The sequence below is a fragment of the Macrotis lagotis genome, chromosome X (assembly GCF_037893015.1).
Source record: "Macrotis lagotis isolate mMagLag1 chromosome X, bilby.v1.9.chrom.fasta, whole genome shotgun sequence".
In the NCBI taxonomy this organism is placed as follows: Eukaryota; Metazoa; Chordata; class Mammalia; order Peramelemorphia; family Peramelidae; genus Macrotis; species Macrotis lagotis.
In genome coordinates this window covers 652876121-652901025 of record NC_133666.1, presented here as the reverse complement: position 1 = coordinate 652901025, position 24905 = coordinate 652876121, and the positions used below count along the sequence as shown (strand labels likewise).

Genomic DNA, 24905 nt, shown 5'->3' with positions numbered 1-24905 from the left:
AACCTGACAGATACCTCAGTATATCTTCCTATATAAGCAATAGATAAACCTCTTTTTTCCCTTCTTTTTCCAAAAGAAAAGAGCACTTATTTTCAATGAAAAATTAGAGAAAGAGGGAAAGACTTCCGAAAAGAAAGTAAGGGAAACAGAATGAAAATGTTCCCAGTAATTGAAAATAATGTGTGAAGTACCCAAGATCCAAGAAAAGAACCGCAAATATGCAAGATGGAAAATTTCACAAAGAGAATACAAGTAAAGGATCATCCCCCAGTGGGTGGAGAAAAAAATGACTTTTAATAACCTGAAGCATTGACAGTGGTGGGCACAAAGGGCTCACTGATTGGAGATCTGGTGCCATCCTGTAAATTGAGGCCAGCAAAGTGGGTGCTGGGGCCTAGGTTCTTGCCAATTCCTAGAAAAATGGGAAATCAGTCAATCTGACAGACAACAACATGTAATAAGCACTGACTCTAGGCCAGGCAGAGAGATTCATCAGATCTAAAGCAGCAAGAAAAGATTATACTAATCATCTGTTCCTCTTTGTTCATGTCTTTCCTTCCATCCACTGGCTGAGGGGTTCCATTTCCACAGCCCTATTCTGCATCCTACCTGAAGCATCTGGTTAAGAATGAAGAAATCCAATTTCAGCCCAGAGGTTGGGAAGGGCCATTAGGCACTAAGTACAAAATCTCCTTCCCGGGAAGTTCGCAAGAAGACTAGGAAACATAAAACTCACAAGAAGAGAAAAGAAGAATCAAGCTGGTGTGGACTTTTGTCCAATAGGTTTAGCACATAGGGAAATGAAGCCAGGGCTCCCTCATGGCCACCAGAATGGTCAAAGTTAAGCAGTTTATTTCTTCCTATTTCCTACACTTAATTTTTCCAGTTTTAGTGCTAAATTCTTCTTATTCAACCATAACCAAATATCCAGTGAAAAGGAGACAGGAGCTGAAGCTTTAGGAATTAACAAAGTGGACATGGGAGAAACTTGAACTACAAGAGAGAATGTACCTGTTTGAGAAGTGATGGCCACCATGGGTGAGGTGTCTCGGTAGGAAGAGGAAATTGTCCGTCCTGCCTTGGTACCTGGTAAAAATGTACTGCCCCTTCGAGTAACAGTCATAGAAGATGATCCAGGTCCTCTGTGACCACTGTCTGAAGATGTTGGTGCCTGTGTCAAGGCTTGGGTCATTGGGACAGAAGGGCTCATCTCTCCTTCAGTACTTAGGTCAGGATGATGAGAAATAGGAGAGGTGGGGAGGCTGTCTGTGATCTTGTTCCTGTGACTTGTTTCCTTAGTCCCTGTGACAGCTGTCCTCATGTCCTCTTCCATGGGGCTACTCCCTGAGGAGACTTCAGGGGTGGCTGGAGTAATGGTTCCTAGCCAATTAATACCAGTTCTTAGCATACTCACAGCTTTATCTGTGGTAGACAACCAGGCATCACTTGGACTATCTCCAGTGCCTGACACAGACACAAGATGAGGAGAGGCTTCAGGGACTATTGTGGAATCCAGGTGGGAGGAGGTCTCTGCTCCAAGCCTAGTAAATATATTACCTGAGCTGTGTGCCAAGGTGGTATCTATAGGTGAGCCAATGCTGGATCCTCCAGATGGACTTACGGTTTCACCAACTGTTCTCTCAGGCACTGTCTCTGGGTTCACTGTCACTACTGGCATCCTATGAGTGGAAGTTCCCATGGCAGATATACCCACAGGCAGGCTGATGGGCACTGTGTCCACTCTGTTTGCAGAGGATGGTTCCCTCGTACCTGTTGCCATTGAGCTGCTGCTGGACAGTCCTTTATCTAAAAGAGGGGATTGGTTGGCACATGACAAAATATCTAGAGGGGCGCTTGGAAATCATCTTCATAGTGACCCTCACCTTCTCTCTGTTATATTCCTTCCTGTTTAGGGTTAACACTCTCCTCTCCAAGCTCCCCTATTTGTTCTCCCTCCCTTACTCACTATGGTGACCCCTCCAGGACAAGCACATTCAGTACTCAAAGATCCTCACCTCTAATGGTTACACACACAGATACTATGTGGAGGGCTTAGACTGGGAACCTTATCATGAGGTTTACCCCAACCTCTCTTCAGTAAGCTCACAGTCACTTGTCAGTTGCACACACTATGCTCTCCAGTTTCCTCTCTCTGGTGCCTCTTCCACAGACTGGTGGATTCCATCTACTTACCACTGTTCACCTTCCTAAAACACACTCCTAGATGATCAATGGACAAACATCTGTCTCTCCAACATCCTCCAAAGGAAAGGAATCTATATCTTCACTCACAAAGTAAAAGAGAAGAAGGAAAACTTCCCAAAGAGAAACCAAAACATACAGAATGAAAATGGTCCCAGATATTGAAAAGAATATGCAACATGGCCAAGCCCCAAAAAGAGCAACACAAATATGCAAGAGCTGAAGAACTCTTCAAGGTGAGAAATCAAGCTCAGATGAAGGATTGTCCCCCACTTGAAGCAGAGGGGCAACTCTTACTTACCCAGTGCATTGGTGGTGGGCTCAAGAGGCTTACTGGCTGGGGATTTGGTTCCTTCCTGTGAGGTGAGGTCTGCAGTGTGGCTGCTGGGACCTAGGCTCTCACCAGTTCCTGGAAAATGGGAAGTCAGTCAATCTGTCAGTCAACAAGTCTATATTGAGCATTGCCCCTAGGCCAGGTAGAGACCTCTCAAGATATGGAGCAGCATGAAAAGACTTAAGGCTGCCCCAAGCCTCCTCCACATCATCTGTGTTTCTTGGGTCATATATTCCCTTCCAAACATTCATCCCACTTTGTACAGTCCAGTTCTTAATTCTCTCTGAAGCTTCTGACCAGAATTATGACATGCAATTTCAGCACAAAGAACAGGAAAGTTACCTTTTAAGCCATGAAGACCAAGACTACCTTGCCCACCGGGTAGATAACTAAAGCAAACATATAATGCCAGGACTCTTGAGTAAATGGAAATAGATCTCTATTGGGGAAATCTCTCAGGGCAAGGCATGCCTACATTAAAAATTCACAAGGCTGCTACCAACTTAATGACAGAAATGAATCACCACCCTACTCGAACTTAATTCTGCAAAGATGAAAAAGGAACTCATGGTCACTTGGAAACAGGACTGAGGTGGAAGGATGGCGACTTGGACCAAAGATTACCTGATGGGGAAGTGATATCCATTGGAAGTGTGGTCCCTAAGTGGGAAGTGGCAGATGTCCATAGGGTCTCCATGTCCATTAAAAATGGTGTGAATGGCCCAGTTGTTCTAACTTCTGTGTTCTTTTCTGACCAAGTGGTAGTTGGAAATATTAATGGGGACCCAGAAGATGTAGCAATCTCAGGGGCAGAGGTGCTTGTCCAAGCTGAGGATTCAATAAACATAGGAGAGGAGTCTGGACTGGGTCTTGACAGCCCAGGAGTACCTGCCTCTGAGGAATGGACAGAGACACGACTGGCAGCTCCAGTCAAGGTGATGTCAAGCAGGTTGGGAATGCTGGTGCCTGGAATCATTGGTTGGCTATTCACTGAGGTAGAGAAAGATTTCCATGAACCAGGATGTGTGGTAATGGAAACCCCAGTCTCTGTCAGAGGAGAACTGAAGGTGAGGCGACTAATTGATGTGCCCAGCCCTAAGTCCTGGGGGCTTGTTTTTTCCTCTGGAGACTCAGGATCCCTTGATTCCCCTGTTGCAATTGTTGAGCCCATGAAGTCTGGCAATTTGGGGCCCAGAAAAGTCATTGAACTGGAACAAATTTGTTTAGTGATGGTTTCTGACAAGGTGGACACAACACTATATAAATTGGTGTCTGGACCAGATGTGGAGACATCTGTGATGGTGTTTGTGTATCTCGAAGCAGTGGTCCTAGGAGATGATGCTCTTTTGTTCTCTGACATGGACATGAAAGAAATGGATGAAGGACTGAACCGTGTGACTGGAGCAAGAGCTGAACCTGACCTGGATTCTCCAACTGTTTCAGACACTAATGGAGATTTGGTATTAGTCATTGTTGGCAGGTCAGTGACTAGGGAACTTGATGAGTCTGCAACAGATCTTAAACCTGAGGAAGCTTCTGTGCCTACACCAAGGGATTCTTCCTGAGGAATATGACTCGTCCCTGTAGTTGCTGTCCCCACTGAGGAGGCTGGGCTCTCTCCCAGGTTGTTACTGGGGTCTTGGATCAATTGCCCTTCAGTCACAGAAGTTGACACTTCTCTGGTTGAACCTTCTACTACTGGATTGGTCAAAAAAAGATAAGAGTTGATCTCAGAGCCTGTAGGCAATGCCTCATGGGCTCTACTGCCCTCCCAAACTGAACTGAAAGTCACAGAATTTGAAAATAGTGTTCCAGTACCAGTGCCTGACGATGTAGACCTTAGAGACAAGGATGTGGTCATAGAAGAAGCTGGGTTAATCTCTCCCCCTGAAGCTGAGCTCCTTTTGGGGGAGAGGGGGTAGAAGTTGAAGGGGTAGGGAGGGGATCTCTGATCTTGCTACTGGGGGTCAGAGTTGGACCCTCAGTCCCTGGGGCAGCTGAAGTCATACCATTCTCCATGAGGATACTCCTAAAAGAGGCTTCAGAGGTGGCCACTGTGGGAGTCCAGAACCAATGAAGGCCTGTGTTTAGTATACTCATAGTAGTTTCTGTTGGGATAGAAGGCCAGGGGACAGATGAACTTTGATCCATTCCAGACACAGGGACACTATTAGGTGAGGCTTTAGCTACAGTGATTGGTTCTAGGTCAGAGGTAGTCTCCGTCCCAAGACTGGTCACTGGAGAACTTGAGCTATGACCTAATGGAGTTTCCACAGATGACACAGGCCTGAAACCAGTGGTCGCACCTTTGATTTGCCCCACTGTGGTCTCTGTAGTAATCAAAGAGCCATAGGAATCTGTGCTGTTCTCAGAACCTGTAGAGCTATCTACTGAATTTGCTTCACCCAGGATGAAGGTAGTGGAGACCACACCTGAACTGATCTGTGGGCCCATAATGGGGAAGAAACTCTCAGTAGAAACCATGGAACTGGCCACCTCCTCAGGATTTAGGGTGTCCACAGATGAGAGGGAGGCAGCATTGGTCTTCTCTTTCCCAGTCTTGGCAACAGAATTCATGGAAGGGGCTAAAAGTGTGGTGGAATAGCCCAAACTATTTCCCAAACTAGGAGAACCAGAGGAGATCTTTCTCCTAGTCCAGGAAGTCTCAAAGGTCTCCTTGGAAGTGATGTGTACTCTGGGAGTGCCCAAAGTCCCTGTTGGTACAGGGATAGTGGACACAACCCCAAGTCCTGTTCTCCCTCCCATGGATTGTGTGGCTGTGACAGTTCCTTCTTCCTCAGGTGGTAAGGTCCAACCTAGGCTAGCTGAGCTGGGGTCAGTCCCTCTTTGAGTCCCTGGTTTCTCTGAAATGGTGGAAGCCACTATGTGTGTTGTAAGGGAATTGGGGATAATGTCTATGATTTTTTCAGTGGAGGCTGAACCAGAGGAAGATAGAGCATGTGTCTGGCTGCTTATTTGCTCTGAAGCAGAGATCCCAATATGCAAGGAAACCCCTAGAGGAGTCTCTGCATGCTTTATGGTATAAGGAAACCTACCTGATGTGGTGGCTTTCTGTAAGATTCCTTCCCATTTGGAGATGACAATTCCCTCTCCAAGCTCCACTATTCACTCTCCCTCCCTCTCTCCCTCCCTCCCTTCCCCCCCTCACCATGGCACCTTCTCCAGGACAAGCACCTTCAACACTCAAAGATCCTTGTCTATGCTCACCTCTGATGCTCACACACAACACTATGGAAAGGGCTTAGACTGGGAATCTATCACAAAGTTCTCCCCAGCCCCTCTTCACTTCTCAGTTGCACAGACCACCTCCTCTAATCCCCTTCCTTTCTCTCTTCCTAGACAGGCTGGTAGATGTCAACTATTTACCATTGTGCATTTTCCTTAAATACTTTTCTAGACAAACATCTACACACCTTTGTTTCCCCACTCTGGGGTGATTCTCAAGCACTCCAGTAGACACTTGCACATGTGCCAATCAATCCCCTTTTTTAGACACAGGACTCTCCAACAGCAGTCCCATGGCAGCAGGTACCAGGGAGTCATCCCCTGCAATCAGAGAGGACACAGTGCCCACCGACCTGTCTGTGGGTGCATCCACTTTCAGGATACCAGAAGTGACTGTGCCCTTAGAGATAGCTCCTGGTTCAGCCTCTGCTCAGTCCACCAGCCTCCCCATGGACTCTACTCCAAGGAGCCAAGATCTCGAGATAACCATGGGCTTACCTGCAGGAGGCACCACATCCCTTGGGTCTTCTACTGGCATGACTCTGTCCACTGGCTCCTTCCCACTTGCTCCTACTTCAACTGAGCTCTTAGAGGCCAGTAAACAAGGGAAAATTTCCTCCTTTTCCTCCACAGTCAACCCTTGTAGGCTGATATCAAAGGGAATATTGGAGCCTAGGATTTCTTGGAGCTCAGATAAAGTAGGAGCCAATGGGGATGGAGCTAGTGGTCAGAGTCATGCCAGCAAAAGACTCAAGGGATGTAGTGGCTCCAACTAGAGGGGATGTGGTCATCATGGATGTCTCCAGACCTTGGCTCCCTGAAGTAGAACCCATGGGGAGGCTGGTGGACTGAGAAGAGCCTGAACCAAGAACTGTTTCTTGGGGGAACTGTCACTGCTGGTATCCTAAAAGTGAGAATTCTCACATTGGATACAGCCACAGGCAGGGTAGTGGGTACTGGGTCTTCCCTGCTTGCAAGGGATGTATCCCTGTTACCTGCTGCCATTGGGTTGCCACTGGTCAGTCCTGTGTCTTAAAAAGGGCATTGATTGATACATGGGCTAGAGTCTAGGGGTGTGCTTGGGAATTACCTTCACAGTGACCTTCATTTCCTCTCCACAAGATGCCTTCCTCTTTTGGGACATTGCCCTCTCCAAGGTGCACTCTTTACTCTCCCTTCCTTGCTCACTATGACATCTCCTCCAGGACAAGCATTTTCATAACTCAAAGCTCTCTTCCAAAAACTGTTAGCCTAAGTTCACCTCTGATGCTCACAACACTATGGAGAAGCCTAAGAATGGCAATCCATCATTAGGAAGGCTCTGACCTCTCCTTCTACACCAGATAAAGTCTTATTCATGATAATAAAAGGCAGTCCAGCCAAGCTGAACTCAGTCCCTGGTTTCTCCCTGGTTGTGGTGTTGGTTGTGTTTGTTGGCATTGAAATAGGTACTATCTCTGTGACGTTGCTATTGAAGACTGTTAGAAGATGACAGACCAGGAGTTTATTGGTTTTCTGTTTCTGCAAGAGATTTGCCTGTTGAGAGTCACTTGGATTATTGAAGTTAGTGGCCTGAACAAAGGCAGAACCAGAGGCTATTTGTTCTGGAGGGTCCAGCATTAAAAGTTCAATATTAGATCCCATCCCTGAAACCTTTGGACATCCTATATTTTCTCTGCTTGCATGAGATTCCTCTGGGACACCTCAATACTGTGCTCCTATCAGACAGGCCTGTGACTAGAAGGGCTTTGTGGGCATATTTAGAATGGCTGGGCTCAGGGGCCTTTGGGCTTCATTCAGTTACCCCCATCTTGCCTGAGTTTAGCTCCTTTCTCAGAACAGACACTGGCAAATAGATGTGACTTATTCTGTTCTTCAAGGCCTGGCATCTCTCAGCTGTTTCATCAGTCTGAGGACCTTTTCTTGTACCCAGACAGCCACTCTTTTTTTTAATTTTTTTTTTTGCAAGGCAGTAGGGTTAAGTGGCTTGCCCAAGGCCACACAGCTAGGTCATTATTAAGTGTCTGAGGCCAAATTTGAACTCAGGTCCTCCTGACTCCAGGGCTGGTGCTCTATCTACTGCGCCACCTAGCTGCCCCCAGCCACTCATCTCTGACAAGACATGATGTCCCTTGAATTTCCATAGAGTCTTCTGCTGACTCCTATAAATCTCCCAAATCATTTGAGTATTGAGAAAATAGAATATTACCCAAAGGTACAATGTGTAACTGGAGGACCCCTGATCTCCAGACCTACACAACCATAATGAGAACAGCAAGAACTCATCCTCTCCAAATCACTTCAATGGTATGTTGTCTAGCCCCATGTTGTAAGGAACAAAATCAGGGTCCCTTAAAAAGGCAACCCAATACTCTTGAGGATTTCCAGGCACCAATCAAAAAGGAGAAGGGAAGAGAGAAGAGATGAAAAGAAGAGAAGAGGATGGGATCATGGGAGAAGTGAATAGGACAAGAGAAGTAAAGAGAAAGAATGTGAAAGGGGAAGGAATCAAGACAGCTATCTGCTACCTTCCATTTGAATACTGGTGAGAACAGAGATGGTTATGGATCTTCCCTACTCTGATAAATGTGACTGAGGATAATGTATACTGGTTCTAACCAGGCCTTTTCTCTTGAAAATGACAGACCAGAGCAAACTGTCCATAGGTGCAGCCTAACAGAGGAAAAGAGCAGGACCTAAACTTCCCTGAACCCCCACAGACTGATAACAAAACCATTCTCTTCTTTTTAGACTCTAAAAATGAATCCATGTATCATAAAATGAATTCATGTAGGGGCAGCTAGGTGATGCAGTGGATAAAGCACCAGTCCTGGAGTCAAGAGGACACGAGTTCAAATCCGACCTCAGACACTTAATAATTACCTAGCTGTGTGACCTTGGGCAAGTCACTTAACCCCATTGCCTTGCCAAAAAAAAATGAATCCATGTATCATCTCCCAAGAGTAGACACAAGAACTCAACACAATGAAGAACGAGCAAAAGGCTTATACTTACCAATTGGATCAATGGTGGATGAGGGGGATGGAGGACCTCCTGTTGCTCCATGGATTAGGGTTTGTGTGGTAGGCTCCATGCCAGCATTGCTACCTGCAGGAAGGAACAAGGGCTCAGGTTAAGTCCTGAATGACATTTGAAAGGCTCTGAAGAAAATCATCCAAATCCTCTGGTATTTCTTCTACCCTAGAGTTTTATACTTGGTACCCATTCTTTCCCTTCTTCTCTTGCTACTTTTGGATCCTTGAAATTTCTTCTCCAAAGCCCAAGCTCATCTTTGAGCAGCAGTATGATTAACATAGACTTGATAAAAATAAAATTCCTTCTCTAGGGAGTGGGAAGGGTCATTTGAGTGCAAGGATAAGGTGGCCACCCATCCAAGGGAGTGTTCAGGGGGAAACTGGAGTGACCAGTTAGATCTAACAGGTAGAGTCCCTGAAGGTAAGGTTTTAAGGTGTCCTGAAACAGAGAAGCTGAGAGAGGGATCTCAGAGACAGGAAATGTCTCTCCTTTTCAGCGTATCTCTCACCTCTCAAGGCAGAGTCCATCATGCCTTCCCAAAGGAGGTCCCTCTGAACAGGGAGCAAAAGTAGAAGCTTACTTGTAAGCAGGGTGGAATTATTAGGAGAGGGAGTAGTGACTGCCCCTGCCCTCAGAGTGCTGTCCTCTTTACCTGTGGCCTCAAGAGGGAGAGATGGTAACATGCGTTCAACTGTGAAAATTAAAGTTGCTTGAGGGGCTGTCTCTCCATTTTCTGACTCTATACTTAAAGAAGCTTCAGTTGCAGCTGTGGTTGGTGCCAGGGTGTGGGTGAGATTTGTATATGAGTCTATACTGTATTCTCCAGAAGGAATTGTCCTGAAGCTGGTGGTGTCAACAGTGACAGAGGTCTCAGAGGAAAATGGGCTCATCTCTGAGTCTAGAACACTCAGAGATGTATGGGAGTCTTCCATAAAAGTGTTTATGGAGGTCAAACTTAGGGTTGACCAGTTTCTGCTGGGGGTGGAACTCAGGTCTCCTACAGAAACTTTCATAGGGAAGGAATCAGTGGATTGTGAGCTGGACTCTGTGAATTCTGTTCTTTCCTTGTCCACCAGGGGGATTCTGAAGGAATCCCTTGTAGTTTTCTGTGTCCCTTCACTGGTGACAAAAATTGGGCTAGTTGCCTTCTGTTCAGCTGAGGTCTCTGTGGGGGTAGTAGATGGAGCAACAACTTTGCTTGTCTGTGCCCCAGATGTGGAGTCAGATGACCTGGAGGGTCTGTGAATTGCCTTGGAGTAGCTAGGCTTTTCTCTACTCAAGGAGGTCATTCTTTCAGTCCAGGGAATGGATGGAGGGTCCAAGGAGCTGGTATGCAGACTTTGAATGAGCTTAGTGGAGACATCAAAAGGTAGGTCTGATCCTGCATCTACAGATGATTCTGAGATGGTCCTTCTGGGAGAACTTGTCAGGAGACTGGTTCCGGCCTCACTAGGTTCAGAGGTCTTTGATAATGATAGTGAAGTGGTCTCTGAGATTGGCATGCTGCCTGCTGTGACTGCCTCAGCCACCAGGTGGGGTGTGGGGGCTACATTTATATTTTTTTCTGTTTTTTCACTGATGGCAAAAATTAAACTAGTTACCCCCTGATCATCTGGGACCTCAGGGAGAGCAATGGATGAAGTAGCAACTTTGCTTGTCTGTGCCCCAGGTGTGGGGTCAGATGAGCTGGAGAGTAGGTAGAAAGATGGGGAATAGCTCAACTTTCTTGCATTCAAGGAAGTCATTCTCTCAGTCCAGGCAATGGATGGAGGCTCCAAGGAGCTGGTGTGCAGACTTTGAATGGCATGTGATGTGTCTGCAGGCTTGGAGAAGGTATCCGATGTCATCACGGGCATACTCTCAATTGTTCTTTGTGTAGCATTGTGTAAAGTTGTGCCTCTATCTCTTCCAATAGTTTTTGGAACATTACTCAAGGCAATGGGAGGCGGGGTAGAGGTACCCAGCTCAGTTCTTGCTTGGAGCTTTGACCTCTCCAGGCTTGGAGATGTGGTTTTCATCGTAGTTGAAGTAAGCTGCATCCATGTGATTCTGGGGCTTGTTCCTGCCTCTCCAGCAAAACCTTTTGTATATAAAGAATTAACTAGAGATAGTGTGGGAACTGGGTGGGGAATCTCCCCAGTGGTCCTGCCTGTTGTTGGGGTTTCTACAGAGAGACTACCAAGCATGCTAGTTTCTAAGGAAGGTTTGTAACCTGGAGCAACAGTGGGCTTAAGTGGGGTATAAGAAAGATTTTCATTTCTTGTGGTCATTTGGATAGATGTCTCAGCTGCCATGGTGGCTCCTACCAAGAAGAGTTGCTTCCAGTAGGTGCCCAAGACCCACGGCTGCTTGTAGAGGTGGACACAGAGATGTCAGAAGACTGAGGGATGGCTGAGTCAGGAGCTTTTTCCCCACTCATTGCCTCCACAAAGATCTCTGGAAAAGAAGAGTGGAGCCCTCCTCAGGAAGCCTAGAGAGTTCCCTGCTTAGAGAAGCTGCAGCCAGGGCAGTTTCTGCCACTATTCTGCTAGAAAGTCCTGTGACTGAGCAGTTGTTTGGTTAGGGAAAGCAAAAGGATAGGATTAGGAGGGCTATCAGAATCACCCAGTTAGCAATGTCCTCCTCCTCACTACTAACTGCTGCCTCTCTGAGTGCATCCACTGAACCCCCAAATTTTGCTACTTCTTTCAGTGTTTAAGTTCCTTATCTTGTCTTTCCAGTTCCCAGAGTAGTGCCATGTACACAGTAGGAGCTTAGTAACGTATATTGTTGAATTGGATTGAATTGAAGGTCCTATAAGCACCTTTTCCCTGAAACAAGGATTTGAATTTGGAGTCAGAAGACCTGGGTTTAAATCTCAGCCCCTTGGGGGCGGCTAGGTGGTGCAGTGGATAGAGTACAGGCCCAAGAAAGAAAGAAAGAAAAAAAGAAAGAAAGAAAGAAAGAAAGAAAGAAAGAAAGAAAGAAAGAAAGAAAGAAAGAAAGAAAGAAGGAAGGAAGGAAGGAAGGAAGGAAGGAAGGAAGGAAGGAAGGAAGGAAGGAAAGAAAGAAAGAAAGAAAGAAAGAAAGAAAGAAAGAAAGAAAGAAAGAAAGAAAGAAAGAAAGAAAGAAAGAAAAATAAAACTCAGCTCCTGCTCCTTGCTACCTTGGTGTGACCTTGGTCAATCTCTCTGGATTTGTTTTCTCAAATGTAAAGTGAGGGGTTGAATTCAATAATTTCTACAATCTTTTTTTTAGCTCCAAATCTGTGTTTGAGCAGTCTTAGTACTCAATGGTACTTTTCAAGGTGTTCTATTGATTTATGAATTGCTACCCTAATTTTGCAAGAGTCACTAAGATTAAACATAGTCTGTGTGGTGGAAAGGCCTTACTCTATAGAGGCTTGCAGAGCAAAAATGGCCCAAGCTTAGCTGCTGTTCCACATAGCTCCACAGTTCTCTTCCAAGAAGGAAGAGAAAATCATAGGCCAACTCTATCCATGATCTCCAATGTTGAATTGGAGATTCTCAAAGAAAGACAGGGTGGTATTTTTAGGAATTGATTAGTGGCTTCCAGTTTATGTTGCTCAACAGCATCAGACTCTGAAGAGATATTGCCTATTACCATTTACAAACCTGTCCACTCTGATAAAATTCCAGGCAAATGGACATATACAGGACAAGAGGGAGAAAAGGAAATGTAAGTGCAGAAAGACAGACTTGACCTGACTGGATCAATCTTACTAGGTGAGAGAAAGGAAGCAGGCCTTCTGTAAATCAGTTTAATTCTAACTTAGTTGCTCCATTGGTAAAATGAAGATGGACTAGCAGGCCTGGATAGCTGTGGAGTGGGTTCCTCCTATCATAAGAACAGAATGAACACTTATACTTACCAGGAGTATTGGAGATGGTCACAGTTTCCAAAGGACCACGTGTTGGTTCAGTTGTATTCAAATGACCTGGGGTATTATTGGTGGGTACTGTGTCTAAAGAATAGAATGAGGAAAAGACACATGAAAGTCATGGAGGATAATATACTTCTCCCACAAAAATTAACTCCAAAGGCAAATTTTATTTCTAGAATATTATCTTCACAGGCTCTAGGAAACTTTTTCTTCAAAGTCCTAGCCTATAACTAGACAGTACCACACTTTCCTTAGACCCAACAAAAAATAAAATCCCTTTCTAACAATAAGAAAGGAAAGACATTTTAAGCAGTATTCCTTTTTTATTTCTTAAATCGTATGTAAAGATAATTTTCAACATTTCTTTTCTTAAAGTTTTCTTCTTCCCACTCTTACCTCCCCCCCACTAAGATAGCAAGTAATCTGATATAGATTCTGCATGGACAGTTGTGTTTCATATATGTGCCTATTAGTCATGTTGTGAAAGAATCAGAACAAAAAGGGAAAACCCACGAGAAGGAAAAAGCAAAAATCAAATGTAAAAAGGTGAAAATAGTATATTTTGATCTGCATTTGGATTCCATAGTCCTTTCTCTGGAAGTGATACCATGTTTCCCTTGCAGGGCTTAAAAGCATTATTCTTAATCTTTTTTTGTTATGGACCCCCATCCTCTTCTCAGCATCATGTTTTTTTTAAATGCATAAATAAAAAATAGGATTACAAAAGTTGTCAGTTTTATTGAAATACAGTTTTCAATGTCAAAATTTGTTTTGCTGTGTAATTAGGGGGGAAATAAAATATTATTTTTAAAAAATATAGTTCTTAAATTTTTTTAAAATTTACAGGACTCTAGTTTAAAGGACCCCAAGATGCAAATCCTTGCTATATCCAATCTTGACTCCAAAGGATTGATGAAAAAGACAAGTCTCCTCTCAATAGAGACTACAGGTGCAGAATGAGGTCTATATTGTCAGACATGTCCAATATATCATTTTGTTTTGCTTATCTGATTTTTTTTTGTTAAAAGAGAAAGTTCTTTGGATGGGGGCTGTATGAGAACATCTCAGCAATGTAAAAAGGCATAAATAAAACATATTTAAGAGATGGAAAAAGGCAAGAGAGGGTGAATCATTTCAATATAAATATTCAAGAGGTTACCCTCCTGGGGTATGTGCAGAGTGCTAGGCATGGGAGGAGGTCAACATCAAGGTCTAAGAGGCAAGGTCCTAAAATCAAGGCCCAAAAGTAATCAAAATAAGTTCCCTTGGAGAAGTTTGCAAAAGTAAGGAGCACTGTCTCTCTTCATAGCTCCCAAGGCACATCCCATCCCCCCAACCTCCCATGGCCTCCACCAGCCCCCAAAAGGGAAGAAGGTACTGATAGTAACAAAACTAATAGTTGCTAACATTTTTATAGCACTCCAAGTGATTAATATGCAAATAAGTGTAACATGATTGTTGTGTGTGTGTGTGTGTGTGTGTGTGTGTGTGTGTGTGTGTGTATATATATATATAACCTATAACAGATTACTTGCTATTTTAGGATGGGGGTAAGATTGGGAGAAAATTTTTAAAAAGGAATGTTGAAAATTATCTTTATATAAAATGTAAAGTTTTATATGTCATGGGTTCCAACAGCCTAATGAGAATAGATGGAATGATGTATCAGGAAACTAGGGCAAGTTTAGTGACTTGCAGAGGGTTAAGTAGCTGCAGCAGAATTCAAACTCAAGTCTTCCTGACTCTCAAATCTCCAGCTCTTTCCACCACCCCACCCAGTGGCTACTTACTTATGAAGAGGGTGGAACTGGCTAGAAGAGTAGAGTCTGTTCCTACTTCAGGAACACTGTTTAGTTTGGCTGGCGTCACGAGGGAGGATGTGGCTGTTGTCTGTACTTCACTTGTCTTATCCATCAGAGGAGTGGCCACTAGATTGGGTGTTTTCAATGAAACCTTTTCTGATCCTGTAACAACATAATATGTTTGTGTGATGCTTAGAATTTGTCATTTGTTTTACATATGCCATCTCAACTCTCTGAAGCAAGTTATTTTTATTCCCACTTTACAGATAAAGAAACTGAGATTCAGACAGGTTAAGTGACTTGCCTAGAGTCATACTGCTAATAAGCATCAGAGGTGAGAATTGAACCCAAGTCTTCCTGACAATGGATTGAGTGCTCTATCCAATATACCACAGTGCCTCTGCCCCATTCAATGATATTGACTGTCCCCTCCTCATTTTCCCCTACTATCAAAGAGCAGGGCTATAGGAGATTGCACTTTTCCAGTGTGCTGGGGCAATGAAGACTGAAGGAGATTACTGGGGCCCCCCCCCAAGTATAGATCCCTGTGACTGTGGAGGGCCCAAGGAAAAGTACAGACTCACCAAAAGTGGTGACAACCAGGGTAGGGGAGCTCCTTGGTGCTGAAAAAATGGGGGTTCCTGTCCCTGACTTTGTATCTAGGCTGATGGAAGATGGGGTCTTCCACAGGGGTGAGGTCCAAGTTACAGAATGGCTGGTCCCTAAGCCTGGTTCCTCCCCTACAGACCTTTGGGCTGCTGCCAATGCCATGAGATCAGACAGCATTGTGGGAGGAGAGGTGGCTGAGCTGGTGTCTGCTCCTGAGCCAGAGGTAGCTCCAGGTGTCAAGCTAGCTGTCACTGTCCGCTCTGGAGGGCTAGACCCACTGTTGGCCTCATCACTACCAGTGGGGTCATGTTCTGTAAGGACTGAAGAGGGCAGGTTCAGGGTGGTCACTGATGATTCACTGGTGTTGGCAATGATGGGAGCTGAAGAGAAAGCCACTGTAGGACTCTCTCCAATGGCATCGGTCAAGGTGTCTCTGGTCAGGGACATAGCAGGTGAGGTTAGCAGAGGGAGAGCTGAGATGCCCTCTGGGCTCCCAGGAGCCATAGAGTTACGAGATGAAGTTGATGAACCTAGCCAGGGGGTCGCTGAAAGGGTTGGTGGAATGAGGCTCTGGGCCACAGGGAGGGCAGCACCTGCATTATTCATGGCAACTTGAGCTGTGGTTGGGGACCTTGAGACAGGGCTCATTCCATTATTAGCCAGAGAGCTGCTGATACTGGAAGCATCATATGCTGTGGTTGGTGCTAGAGATGAGTGGGTCCTTGTTGCCAGACTGGCCTCTCGAGCAGCTGTAGTGTAGCTTAGATCTGTGTTGCTGACTGAGCCCCTCCTATTCCTTTCAGTAGGGCTGATCCAGAAACCAGCTCTATTCAGAGTTGAGAGTGAAGTCCCAGGGGAATCTATACTGCTCTCTGGACTGGCTTCAGCCCCTCGGGTGCTCAATAATGGCAAATTTGGATATGACCATCTGTTTCTCACCATGGTCAAGCCCCTAGTGGTGGCCAAACCTCCTACAGAGCTAGTAGACTGCTCAGAAGCTATGATCTCCATCGAGCCAGTGGGTGGAGAGGGAGATTCCTTCCTCGGTACTTCAAAGAGAGCCCAGGTATCCATGGAGGTGGAAGATGTGGGGGCAGACATAGAATATGGCCGGATATCTGTTATGCTGGTTCTTTCAAACCAAGGAGCAGACAGATGCACCTCAGAGCTGAGATGCACCATTTCCATGACCCGAGGTATTTCTCTGAACTCAGAAAAAGACCTAGGCCATGAGACTCTTCCTCCTGGTGGATCTGTAGATGTGCCAGCTCTCTGAAGGTTGCGCATAGCAGAGATGGGCAGGGTCACAGAGCTGGACTCCCTTCCTACCCTGGCATCCAGCCTCTCTATGGCCAAGGACAGGGTAGAAGTTGAAGTCTTTCCTGGGACTTTAGCAGAATAGAGCTGTGACCTCCAATATGAAAGCATCTCTACAGGTGTTGAGGCAAGAGCTGTAGGGCTTCCCTCCTCAGTGTCTGAGTATGTTGAAGCTTCAGAAGAAGATGCAGCCTGAAGAACAGCTAGACTCTTCTCTGCACTTGGAAGCTCAGACTGTAGGGAGGGCCCAGGAGAAGAAGAATCAATGTCCTCCATCTTTCTTGGAGGGGTCAGTCTTGAACTTTCAGCCCCAAGGGCATCTGAGTTCATCTCATTGGTTATAGGAGTAACCTCTAATGAGGCTAATGGAGTGAGGGGCTCTGTCCAAGGAGGGCTGATGGCAGTGGTAGTCACAGTGACAACTGTGACTTCTGCTGTTCCAGAAGGCCAAGAGGCAACTGTGCTATCTCCAGTATCAGAGTAAGTTTTGTTAGCAACAGACTCATCAGATGCTACTCTGATTGGTTCCAGTGACAGATAAGTCTTTGCTCCAACACTAGCTCCTGACATGGTATGGGTTAGAGTCTTATACCCAGTGGAGTCTGGGATAGCCCCTCTAGATGGACTTGTCTTGAGGTCAGTTCTTCTTTCAAGAAGGTCAGATGTCCCAGGGAAAATAGTACTACCTTCTAAAAATGGACTGTGATCCACTCTATTTTCCTGGGCTTCTATAATATTTGAGGAGGTCAAATTTGAACTTGATGCTCTAGTGCCAATGGTGAAGGTTTCAGTGTTGAACATGGTCGATCTCCCAAAGTTATCTGCCTCCTCAGGATTGGTAGGCTCTATGGGGACAACAGTAACAAGTGAGTCAACTGCCATCAAATTTTCTTCAGTCATGGAAGTAGGTGTTGTGATGCCCCCAGAGATGGAGTGATGTATCTCTTCACTTACAGTGGAAAGGCCAAAAGAGATTGTCCTTTCAGACCAAGAAGTGGCTGGATGTGCTTTGGAGCCGGTGGGTAGACATATGATATGGGATACTTCACTTGGCCCAGAGAAACCACCAGATGTCTCACTACTAGCTATAGATTCTGTCATTGTCATTGCCTGCACAGTTGAGGCACAAGCTAGGATAGTAGGAGGCAGGGCAACTAAGATGGACTCTCTTCCTGCTTGGTCATACAGCTTCTCCGAGCTGGTGATAGAAATTGCCTGGCCCTTAGCAGGTGTTTCTGTGACTTTGAAAGAGTGGGTCTCTGGGTCTGTATGGGGAATATCATCATCAGAAGAAGTGTCCCACAGAGTTGGATCAACAGATGTTGCCAATAGGCCTTGTCCCTCAGTTTCACCATCTGAAGATACTAAAACTTCAGATGAGGAGGTAGTCAGGAGGATGGTTGGTCTAGACCCAAAACCTATGCTTTGGAGGTCAGGATGAGATATGGACAGGGAACTGGGGCTGATGACCATAACCTTGCCACCATGGACCAAACTTGAACTGGGAAGGGTGGAATCCATCTCCTCTGTCCTGCCCATGACCTCCAAGGTGGCTATCAAGGCTGATGAAGTGAAGGGATGTTCTGAAGAAGGGCTGGTTCTTGTCCTAGACATGGTGACAGGCATAACTTCATTGTCATTAGAGGACCTTTGGATGTCTGTGGTTTCTCCAGGGATGGGCCCAGAATCCTTGGCAATTGAGGATGCTGTTGTAGTTGATACCAGCAAAGTCCCTGTCCCTGCTCCAAGACTAGCCCCTGATACAGAATTTAGGGTGTGGTCTTGAGTCATGTAGACCATTGAGTCTGTTCTGAACCATGTGGATCGACTTGACTTAAGACCAAGGTGGATATCAAGAGAATCAGATGTGCTGGGAAAATCTTTGCTGTTCTGTGAGACTGGAGTACCGCTGCTTCCCTGGGGCATCAGAACACTGGTGGACGCCAAACTAAGATCTGACCTTCTGTGGCCCATCGTGGTGGCTAAAGATCCCTCAGAACTGGTGATCTGTTCCTGACTGATGGTCTCTGTAAGGTCAAAAGATGGACAGGCAGCTTCCTCCATCTCTTCTCCAGTTATGATATTGGTCACTGAGCTATCTGAGGACTTGGAGGATGATGAAAGAGATGGAGAATTCATCTCCTCTCTTATAGTAGGGAGGTTAAAAGAGGCCATCCTCTCAGACCAAGAAGTAGTCTGGCTTAGCAGGGAGTCAGAGGGCACGCATGTGGTGTGGGGTGTTTCAGGGAGCTCAGAGAAGGCACCAAACCTTGTTTCCATATCCCCTTTGTGTTCCGTAGACCACATAGCTTGTACAGTTGATGGAATATCCCATGGGTTAGAAGATGTTGAAATATCAGAAAAGGAAATGCTGCTGGGGATGGCCAAACTAGTGCTTGAGAGTTTAAAATAAGATAGGGATAGGAGAGATGTATGACTACCTGTGACCTTGGTGCTAGGGATCAGACTTACACTTTCATTCTTGGCGATAGCCACATTCATCTCCTCTTCTACATGAGTGACCCCTAATGAAGTTTCAGGGGCCTCTGCCATAAGAGGCTGCTGCAAATAGAGACTGGTATCTGTCCCAGATGGAGTGAGACTTGCTGTAGGAGAGGGCCCTGGGATGACTATGCTTTCTCTAGCTGTGGGCACAAACATGGTGGTAGTAGAAGCTGTGGCTGTTGTTGGGACTAGAGAAGAGTCTGTCTCTGTTCCAAGATCAATCTCTGTTGCAGTACCTGGGGCATGAGCCTTGGTTGTGGAGATAAGGGACTGAGTTCTGCACACGGTCAGAGGGTGTATCATTTGGCCATTGCTGGAATATGAAGAGTAAGAGGTCCCAGGGCTAACCTTGTTGATTTCCATATCTGGCTCACTGTCTGTTGTACTTTCATCATCCACTAGTATGTCTACGGACACACTTGGACTCAACCATCTGCTGAGGAAGTCTGTTCCAGATTCCTCAGAGCCAACTGCCTCGTCAAGACCCATGGTCTCTTTGAGAGCTATGATTTGATCAGCCGCTTCCATTATCCTTGCTCTTGTTATGATCAAGGATATCCAGTTGTCCACAGTCATGAGAGATGGGACAGATGAAGAAGAGCATGTTTCCTCTTTTTCATTGATAAATTCAAAAGGAGATATGTCATCAAACCAGGTGGTGTCCAGACACCTTTCTGATGTGTCGCTAGCTCTCCAAATGACTGGGAGTGTCATTTTATTTGGAGAAAAGGTCCCCAGTGCTTTGTCAATGCCCTCCAGATCCTCTGCAGTTATTGCCGCTTCCATGCTTCCTGAGGCATCATGGCAAACGGTGGGAGGCATGGTAACTGCTGTTCCAGTCCTTCCATCTAGCTTCTCTTGGGTGGCAGATGGCAACTGTGTCAGCAAGGAATCAGGACTTACTCCTGGAACACCAATAATGCCAGTCTCTGGGGTTACTGCAGGTAAAATGTCATCTGGAGAGGTCTCCACTGAAGCTGAGTCAGGAGGTAGGATCAATTTCTTTGGAAGTTCCACTGGGGAGCCCAAGGATGTTGGAACTTGAGGAGAGGAGATAGGCAAGGGGATGGCTCTATTAGCATTTGCTTCTCTACTTGGGAGCTCAGGGCAGGTCTCTGACAGAGGAGCGGGACTGGTCTCAGTGATCTTGTCCTCTGGAAGACTTGTCCTTTTGGTCTCAAGAGTAGTAGAAATCATCTCCTCTGCCACCAGAATGACCCCTGATGCCCATTGCCTGGCAGGGTTTGTGTTTTCTAACTTAGTCATAGTTTGAGCCATGGTTTCAGTTATGGGAGGGGACTCTGGAAGGATTGTGCTTTCTCTGGTGATGGACCTGGAGCGACTGATGGTGGAATCTGTTGCTGTGGTTGGTGTTGAGGGGAAATCTGGCTCTGATCCAAGCCTGGTTTCTGATGCCACACTGGATGTGTGGGATAGAACTGAACTCATGATTGAGTCTATGCTGAAATTTTTAGGAAAACTTGTCTTGAAGCCAAGACTGATGTCAGTAGAGTCAGAAGGACTTGAAATGGTACTGTTCTCAGTGTTTGACCTATCAGCCAGCACGTTTGTGGAATACCAACTTGAATTCAACCATGGGCTCTCAGGATTGGCGATGTTTGAAGTGGTGTCTATGGATCCTCTTAATCTACATCTTCCATTGGCTATGGGAACAGTAGCTTCTTCATTTGACTCAGCATCAGAAAAGCTGCTATCTGAGCCAGAGGGTGAGGGGGCCTTAGTGGAGTGACTGTCAAGAAAGGGATGTGTGTCCTTTGCCGAGGAAGGAGCTGGGGTATCCTGGTGGCCGGGCTGCCATGCCTGGGTGCTGACAGATGTGTCTCTGGGCTGAGGCGAACTGCTTGACCCTGCCCCTCTCTCTCTTGTCTCTCCAGTAGATGAAGAGGCTATATTCGTGTCCCCTCCAGCAATCCCGGTGGTATTGCCTGCTGTAGTAGCAGATAGGAAGGCTGATCCAGGTTCTGCCCCTGCCTGGGTGTCTTTCCTCCCTTTGGAGGTGGACATGATATACCGGGGATCCAAAGCAGGCCCCCCGCCTTTGATTTCGACAATGAGGGCTTCAGGAAAGGAGACCAGAGGAACAAGTTGGCTGAATCCTGTCTCTAAAGGTGAAACAAGCGGAGGGGCAGATCAAAAGGGAGCCCTCACCAGTAATGGTGCCTGCTTGAAGTGTGGGAGAAGAAACTGTCCCCAGCAGGCCAGTCTTGGAAGGAAAAGTAGAACCAGGGCCGTTGGGAGGGGCGGCTGGAATTAGAAAGACAGAGGTGGTTCTGGCGTCCTGGGTCACTCTTTCTCTTGATGTCTCAGGTGGAGGGGAGATGGTTCTTATCAGTGGCTTGTTCCTTGGGCTGCCTGTAGCAGTAGACCCAGTGAGGCTGGTGGACTTAATGGCAGCAGGGCCAGAAGCCGTTTCTATGACAACTACTTCTGTTAGAGCATCTGAAATAGAAGCTCCCTCCATGGAGCCAATCACAGAGATGCTAGAGGGCTCCTAGGATTCTCTGGTCACAGGAGATGTAGCTGTGGCTCCTCCTGTCCCCCCATGGCTGCTGGACAGGCCTGGGAGTGGACTGATAAAGAACTACAGAAGATTTATACGGTATCTGGGTAGGGGAGTTTCATGCTTAGAACATTATTTTGACCATCATCCCCATTTCCTCTCTCTAAGACCACTTCTTACTCAGAGACATCCCAATCTCCCATACAGCATTGGCACTAGCCCTGTAAATCAGAAGTCCTGGCTTCAGGTTTGGTGATTTGGGGCAACTTACTTCATTTGCCCTGATAGGGGAGGGATATGTTATAACATCAGCAGTGTCAAACTCAAATAGAAATGAACCCCTCTGGGTCACATTTCAACTTAGAAAATTTATATTACCTATATTGTATTTTTATTTATTTTGTTAAATATATCTCAGTTAAATTTTGATCTGATTCTGAGTGAGCTATAAATCTGACAGTTCTGTAAGCCAAACATTCAGGAAGAGTTGGGCTTAAATTCAAGAAAAAAAGTATTAAATGCTTACAATGGGTCAGTCATTTAATGGGATGTGTGACCCACACAGGGTAAATCAATTCATTCAACCCAATTTGCAAATTCTTGTCTATAAATGAAGAGAGGTTAAATTAGATTAGTCTCCAAAATCTTCTCTTATCTCCTTTGGAACATGAATGTGCTCTCTCTATAACATCTTCCAAAGGGAATAGTCTGGGGTGGGAAGCAAACATCTCTTCATGCCAGTGTGGGGGAAGGGAGGGGTGATCACAGTCGGATGGCAGTCTTTCCCTTCAGTGACTTCTTTTCTGCCTCTAGCAATAAATCAGATCAATTAAGTGGTGCCATAATACATAGGGTGCCAGGCCAAGCGTCATTAAGACTCATCTTCCTGAGTTCAAATCCAGTTTCAGGTCTGTTAGACCCTGGATAAATCACTTAACCCTGCTTGCCTCACTTTCCTCATCTGTAAAATGAATTGGAGGAATAAAAATGGCAAAACTACTCCAATGTTTGCCAAGAAAACTCCAAACTGGGATATGAAAAATCAGACACAATTGAAATGACTGAACAACAATGACAGCAACAAATCAATAAATAGCGTCATCAAAAAGCAGGAAATGGGAACCTAGATGAGATAAATTCCTCACAAGGCGTGCCTGCAGCTGTCACCAGCTTCAGAGAAAAAGTCATTTCCAGTGGGACAGAAAAGGATTTCAGCAATTGCGCCAAGCACAATTATTTTCTTATTTTAGCCTCATAATAATACTGGAAGGTAGCTATTATTATTATTATTATTATCATCTTCATTTTACAGATGAGGAAAATAAGGCAGGCAGAGTATAAATGACTTGTCCAAAGACACACAGCTAGTAAAAGTCAGAATTAAGATTCGAACTCAGGTCTGTCTGACTCCAAGCCCAGCACTGTATCATTGCTATCTCAAAAGAGATGCTTCGACCTACCTGTGGGCATGGTAGTGGACAATATCAGAAGGTCACTGGCTGGAGTCGTCTGATCATTAGTTCTCAAGACAGGCATCATACTCGTTTTGCCACCTGAAGGAAAGATGTCAGAAGTACCAAGAGCTCAGACATAAAGGTGATGAATGAACATAAATTGTTCTTATAAATACTAATTTCAAAGAATAAGTACTGTAAATGGAATGCCTTCCATCCCTCCTTCCCTCTCCCTGGTTCCAAGAAACTCTGCCAGCAAAGCCCTTTCTTCTATTGTACAAAAAGGACACTTACCACAGACCCAGTCATTACAGCCATTAGTTCCTGCCAACAGTAAGGAAAAGATAATTTTGCCACAAACCCACCCTCCCACTAAATGTGCAGAAAGATCAGAGGGGCCACTTGGATCCCATAGACATGACCCCAAATATGGACCCTTAGTAGAACAAGCCAGGAAAAAGGAGTCTTCTTGCTCCAAGGTTGCAACTCAGCCCTTCTTTCCATGACCCCTACATGATCCTCTAAGGGGAAGAATGGAATCTTACTTGTCAACAGGAGAGAATTGGAAGGAGTGAAATCAGGAGCTTTCTCTTTCCATGGGGTACTGTCCATTCTCACTGTGGTCTCTGGCAGGAGAGATGCTGTTGTTAGGTGGTTGTCAGCCTCAGAGGTAATGATAGCTTTTGGGGATGTTGATGCAGTGTCCATCTCTGATCCTGCAGTGATGCTGACTGTCCCAGAGACCCCCTGAGATGGAGTAGTATCAGGAGACTTTGGGTTTGTCCAGGATGCAGGAGTGGTGAAAGTGGAAAAGGTGGATGAGCTTTGACTCAAAGTTATATGGGCAGTTGTGTGGATCTCTGTTTCAGTAGGATCCTGGGAGGGATAACTCCTTCTTTGGGAAGGAAGGACATCTGCAGAGGTAGCCACATTCATCTCTGTCTGAGAATCACTACTGACAGAAATTGAGGTCCTTGACAGAGGAGGCATTGATGTGACTGTGGGGCTGGGGACATCCTCTGTCACAGTTCTCATCACCAAAGTTGTAAGCTCATATGGCCTAGAGAGAATTGAAACAGCAGGGCTGACACCTGCCCTCCTTGGGTTTGCAGTTAAGGGAGCAGACCAAGGTAGGTCTGTGTTTGTCACTCTGTCAGATGTTTTGGCATCTGTCCTAAAGCCCTTGGGAAGAGGAGAGGATGTGGCAAGGGAACTACTGGGGACTACTCTGCTGGGCATGGTGCCCAGAGGAGATGAGCTCTCCCACCATCCTGGGGCTGGAGAAGATAAACCTGTCCCAATGCCGGAGACCTGGGAAGTAGGAAGGGACACTGGAGATTTTGGTGACTTCGCAGGAACTGTTGAGTTTGGACTGGCCTCCACGGGAGATGAAGTTACAGGTGCACTTGATAAACCTGGATCCAGAGGCTTGGTTGAAGAAGTATTCAGGCGAGTGACCTGGTGAGAGTTTGGACTTTGGTGCTCAGGGTGGGATGAGGTGGAGGAAGATGTAGAGAGGAATTTTGTTCCATCGGCGGTCTCTAGGCCAAGCCCATTTGTACTGTTGGTCACAGGGGTGTTGCTCATATCTGTGGGGGTTGAGCTGGTTAGAGCGGATCTAAAACATATCACTTCTTTTCCCCCTCCCCCTCCTCCTTTCCAATCAGTGCTGTGACAACAAGGAATTCTTGAATTCTGGACAAACCCTAACCCTAATCCTATTTCCAAGGAAAAGTCTATCCCAGGAATAGAAATACTGGGAAAGGGGGTAGAGTATCACCCAGGGAGCCCAGGCCATATCCCTGAAATAGTACCAATCCTTAAGAGGAGGGAGGGAAAGCAATAGGTGTAGAATGGGGATGGCGGGCATAGGTAGACCCCAGAAAAAATGTTATCTCAACAATCTGGGAAGCAGAATGGTAGGCTAGAGGTAGAAGCATCCCAGCCCCCTATAGATATCAGTGCCTGTACCAAACTCCCATTCACCCTGCCCTAG

The 24905-nt window shown here is 45.9% G+C and overlaps 1 protein-coding gene across 30 annotated transcripts in view; it reads right to left on the bottom strand.

Moving 5' to 3' along the window:
- Nucleotides 1-24905, bottom strand: part of MUC16 (mucin 16, cell surface associated) — a 210977-nt gene that overhangs the window by 172583 nt on the left and 13489 nt on the right. For 26 of the 30 annotated variants that reach the window (XM_074204972.1, XM_074204993.1, XM_074204994.1 and 23 more), the window contains exons 2-11: nt 23455-24498; nt 22916-23008; nt 14492-14665; nt 12690-12782; nt 9471-10898; nt 8798-8890; nt 3161-3364; nt 2504-2611; nt 1012-1806; nt 302-412 (exon numbers count right to left, since the gene is read on the bottom strand). In XM_074204972.1, the coding sequence (XP_074061073.1) occupies nt 302-412; nt 1012-1806; nt 2504-2611; nt 3161-3364; nt 8798-8890; nt 9471-10898; nt 12690-12782; nt 14492-14665; nt 22916-23008; nt 23455-24496 (4141 nt within the window). In that variant the 5' untranslated portion in view covers nt 24497-24498. The remainder of the gene's footprint in view (nt 1-301; nt 413-1011; nt 1807-2503; nt 2612-3160; nt 3365-8797; nt 8891-9470; nt 10899-12689; nt 12783-14491; nt 14666-22915; nt 23009-23454; nt 24499-24905) is intronic. The other 4 variants (XM_074204985.1, XM_074204975.1, XM_074204976.1 and 1 more) reach the window with 4 other exon arrangements.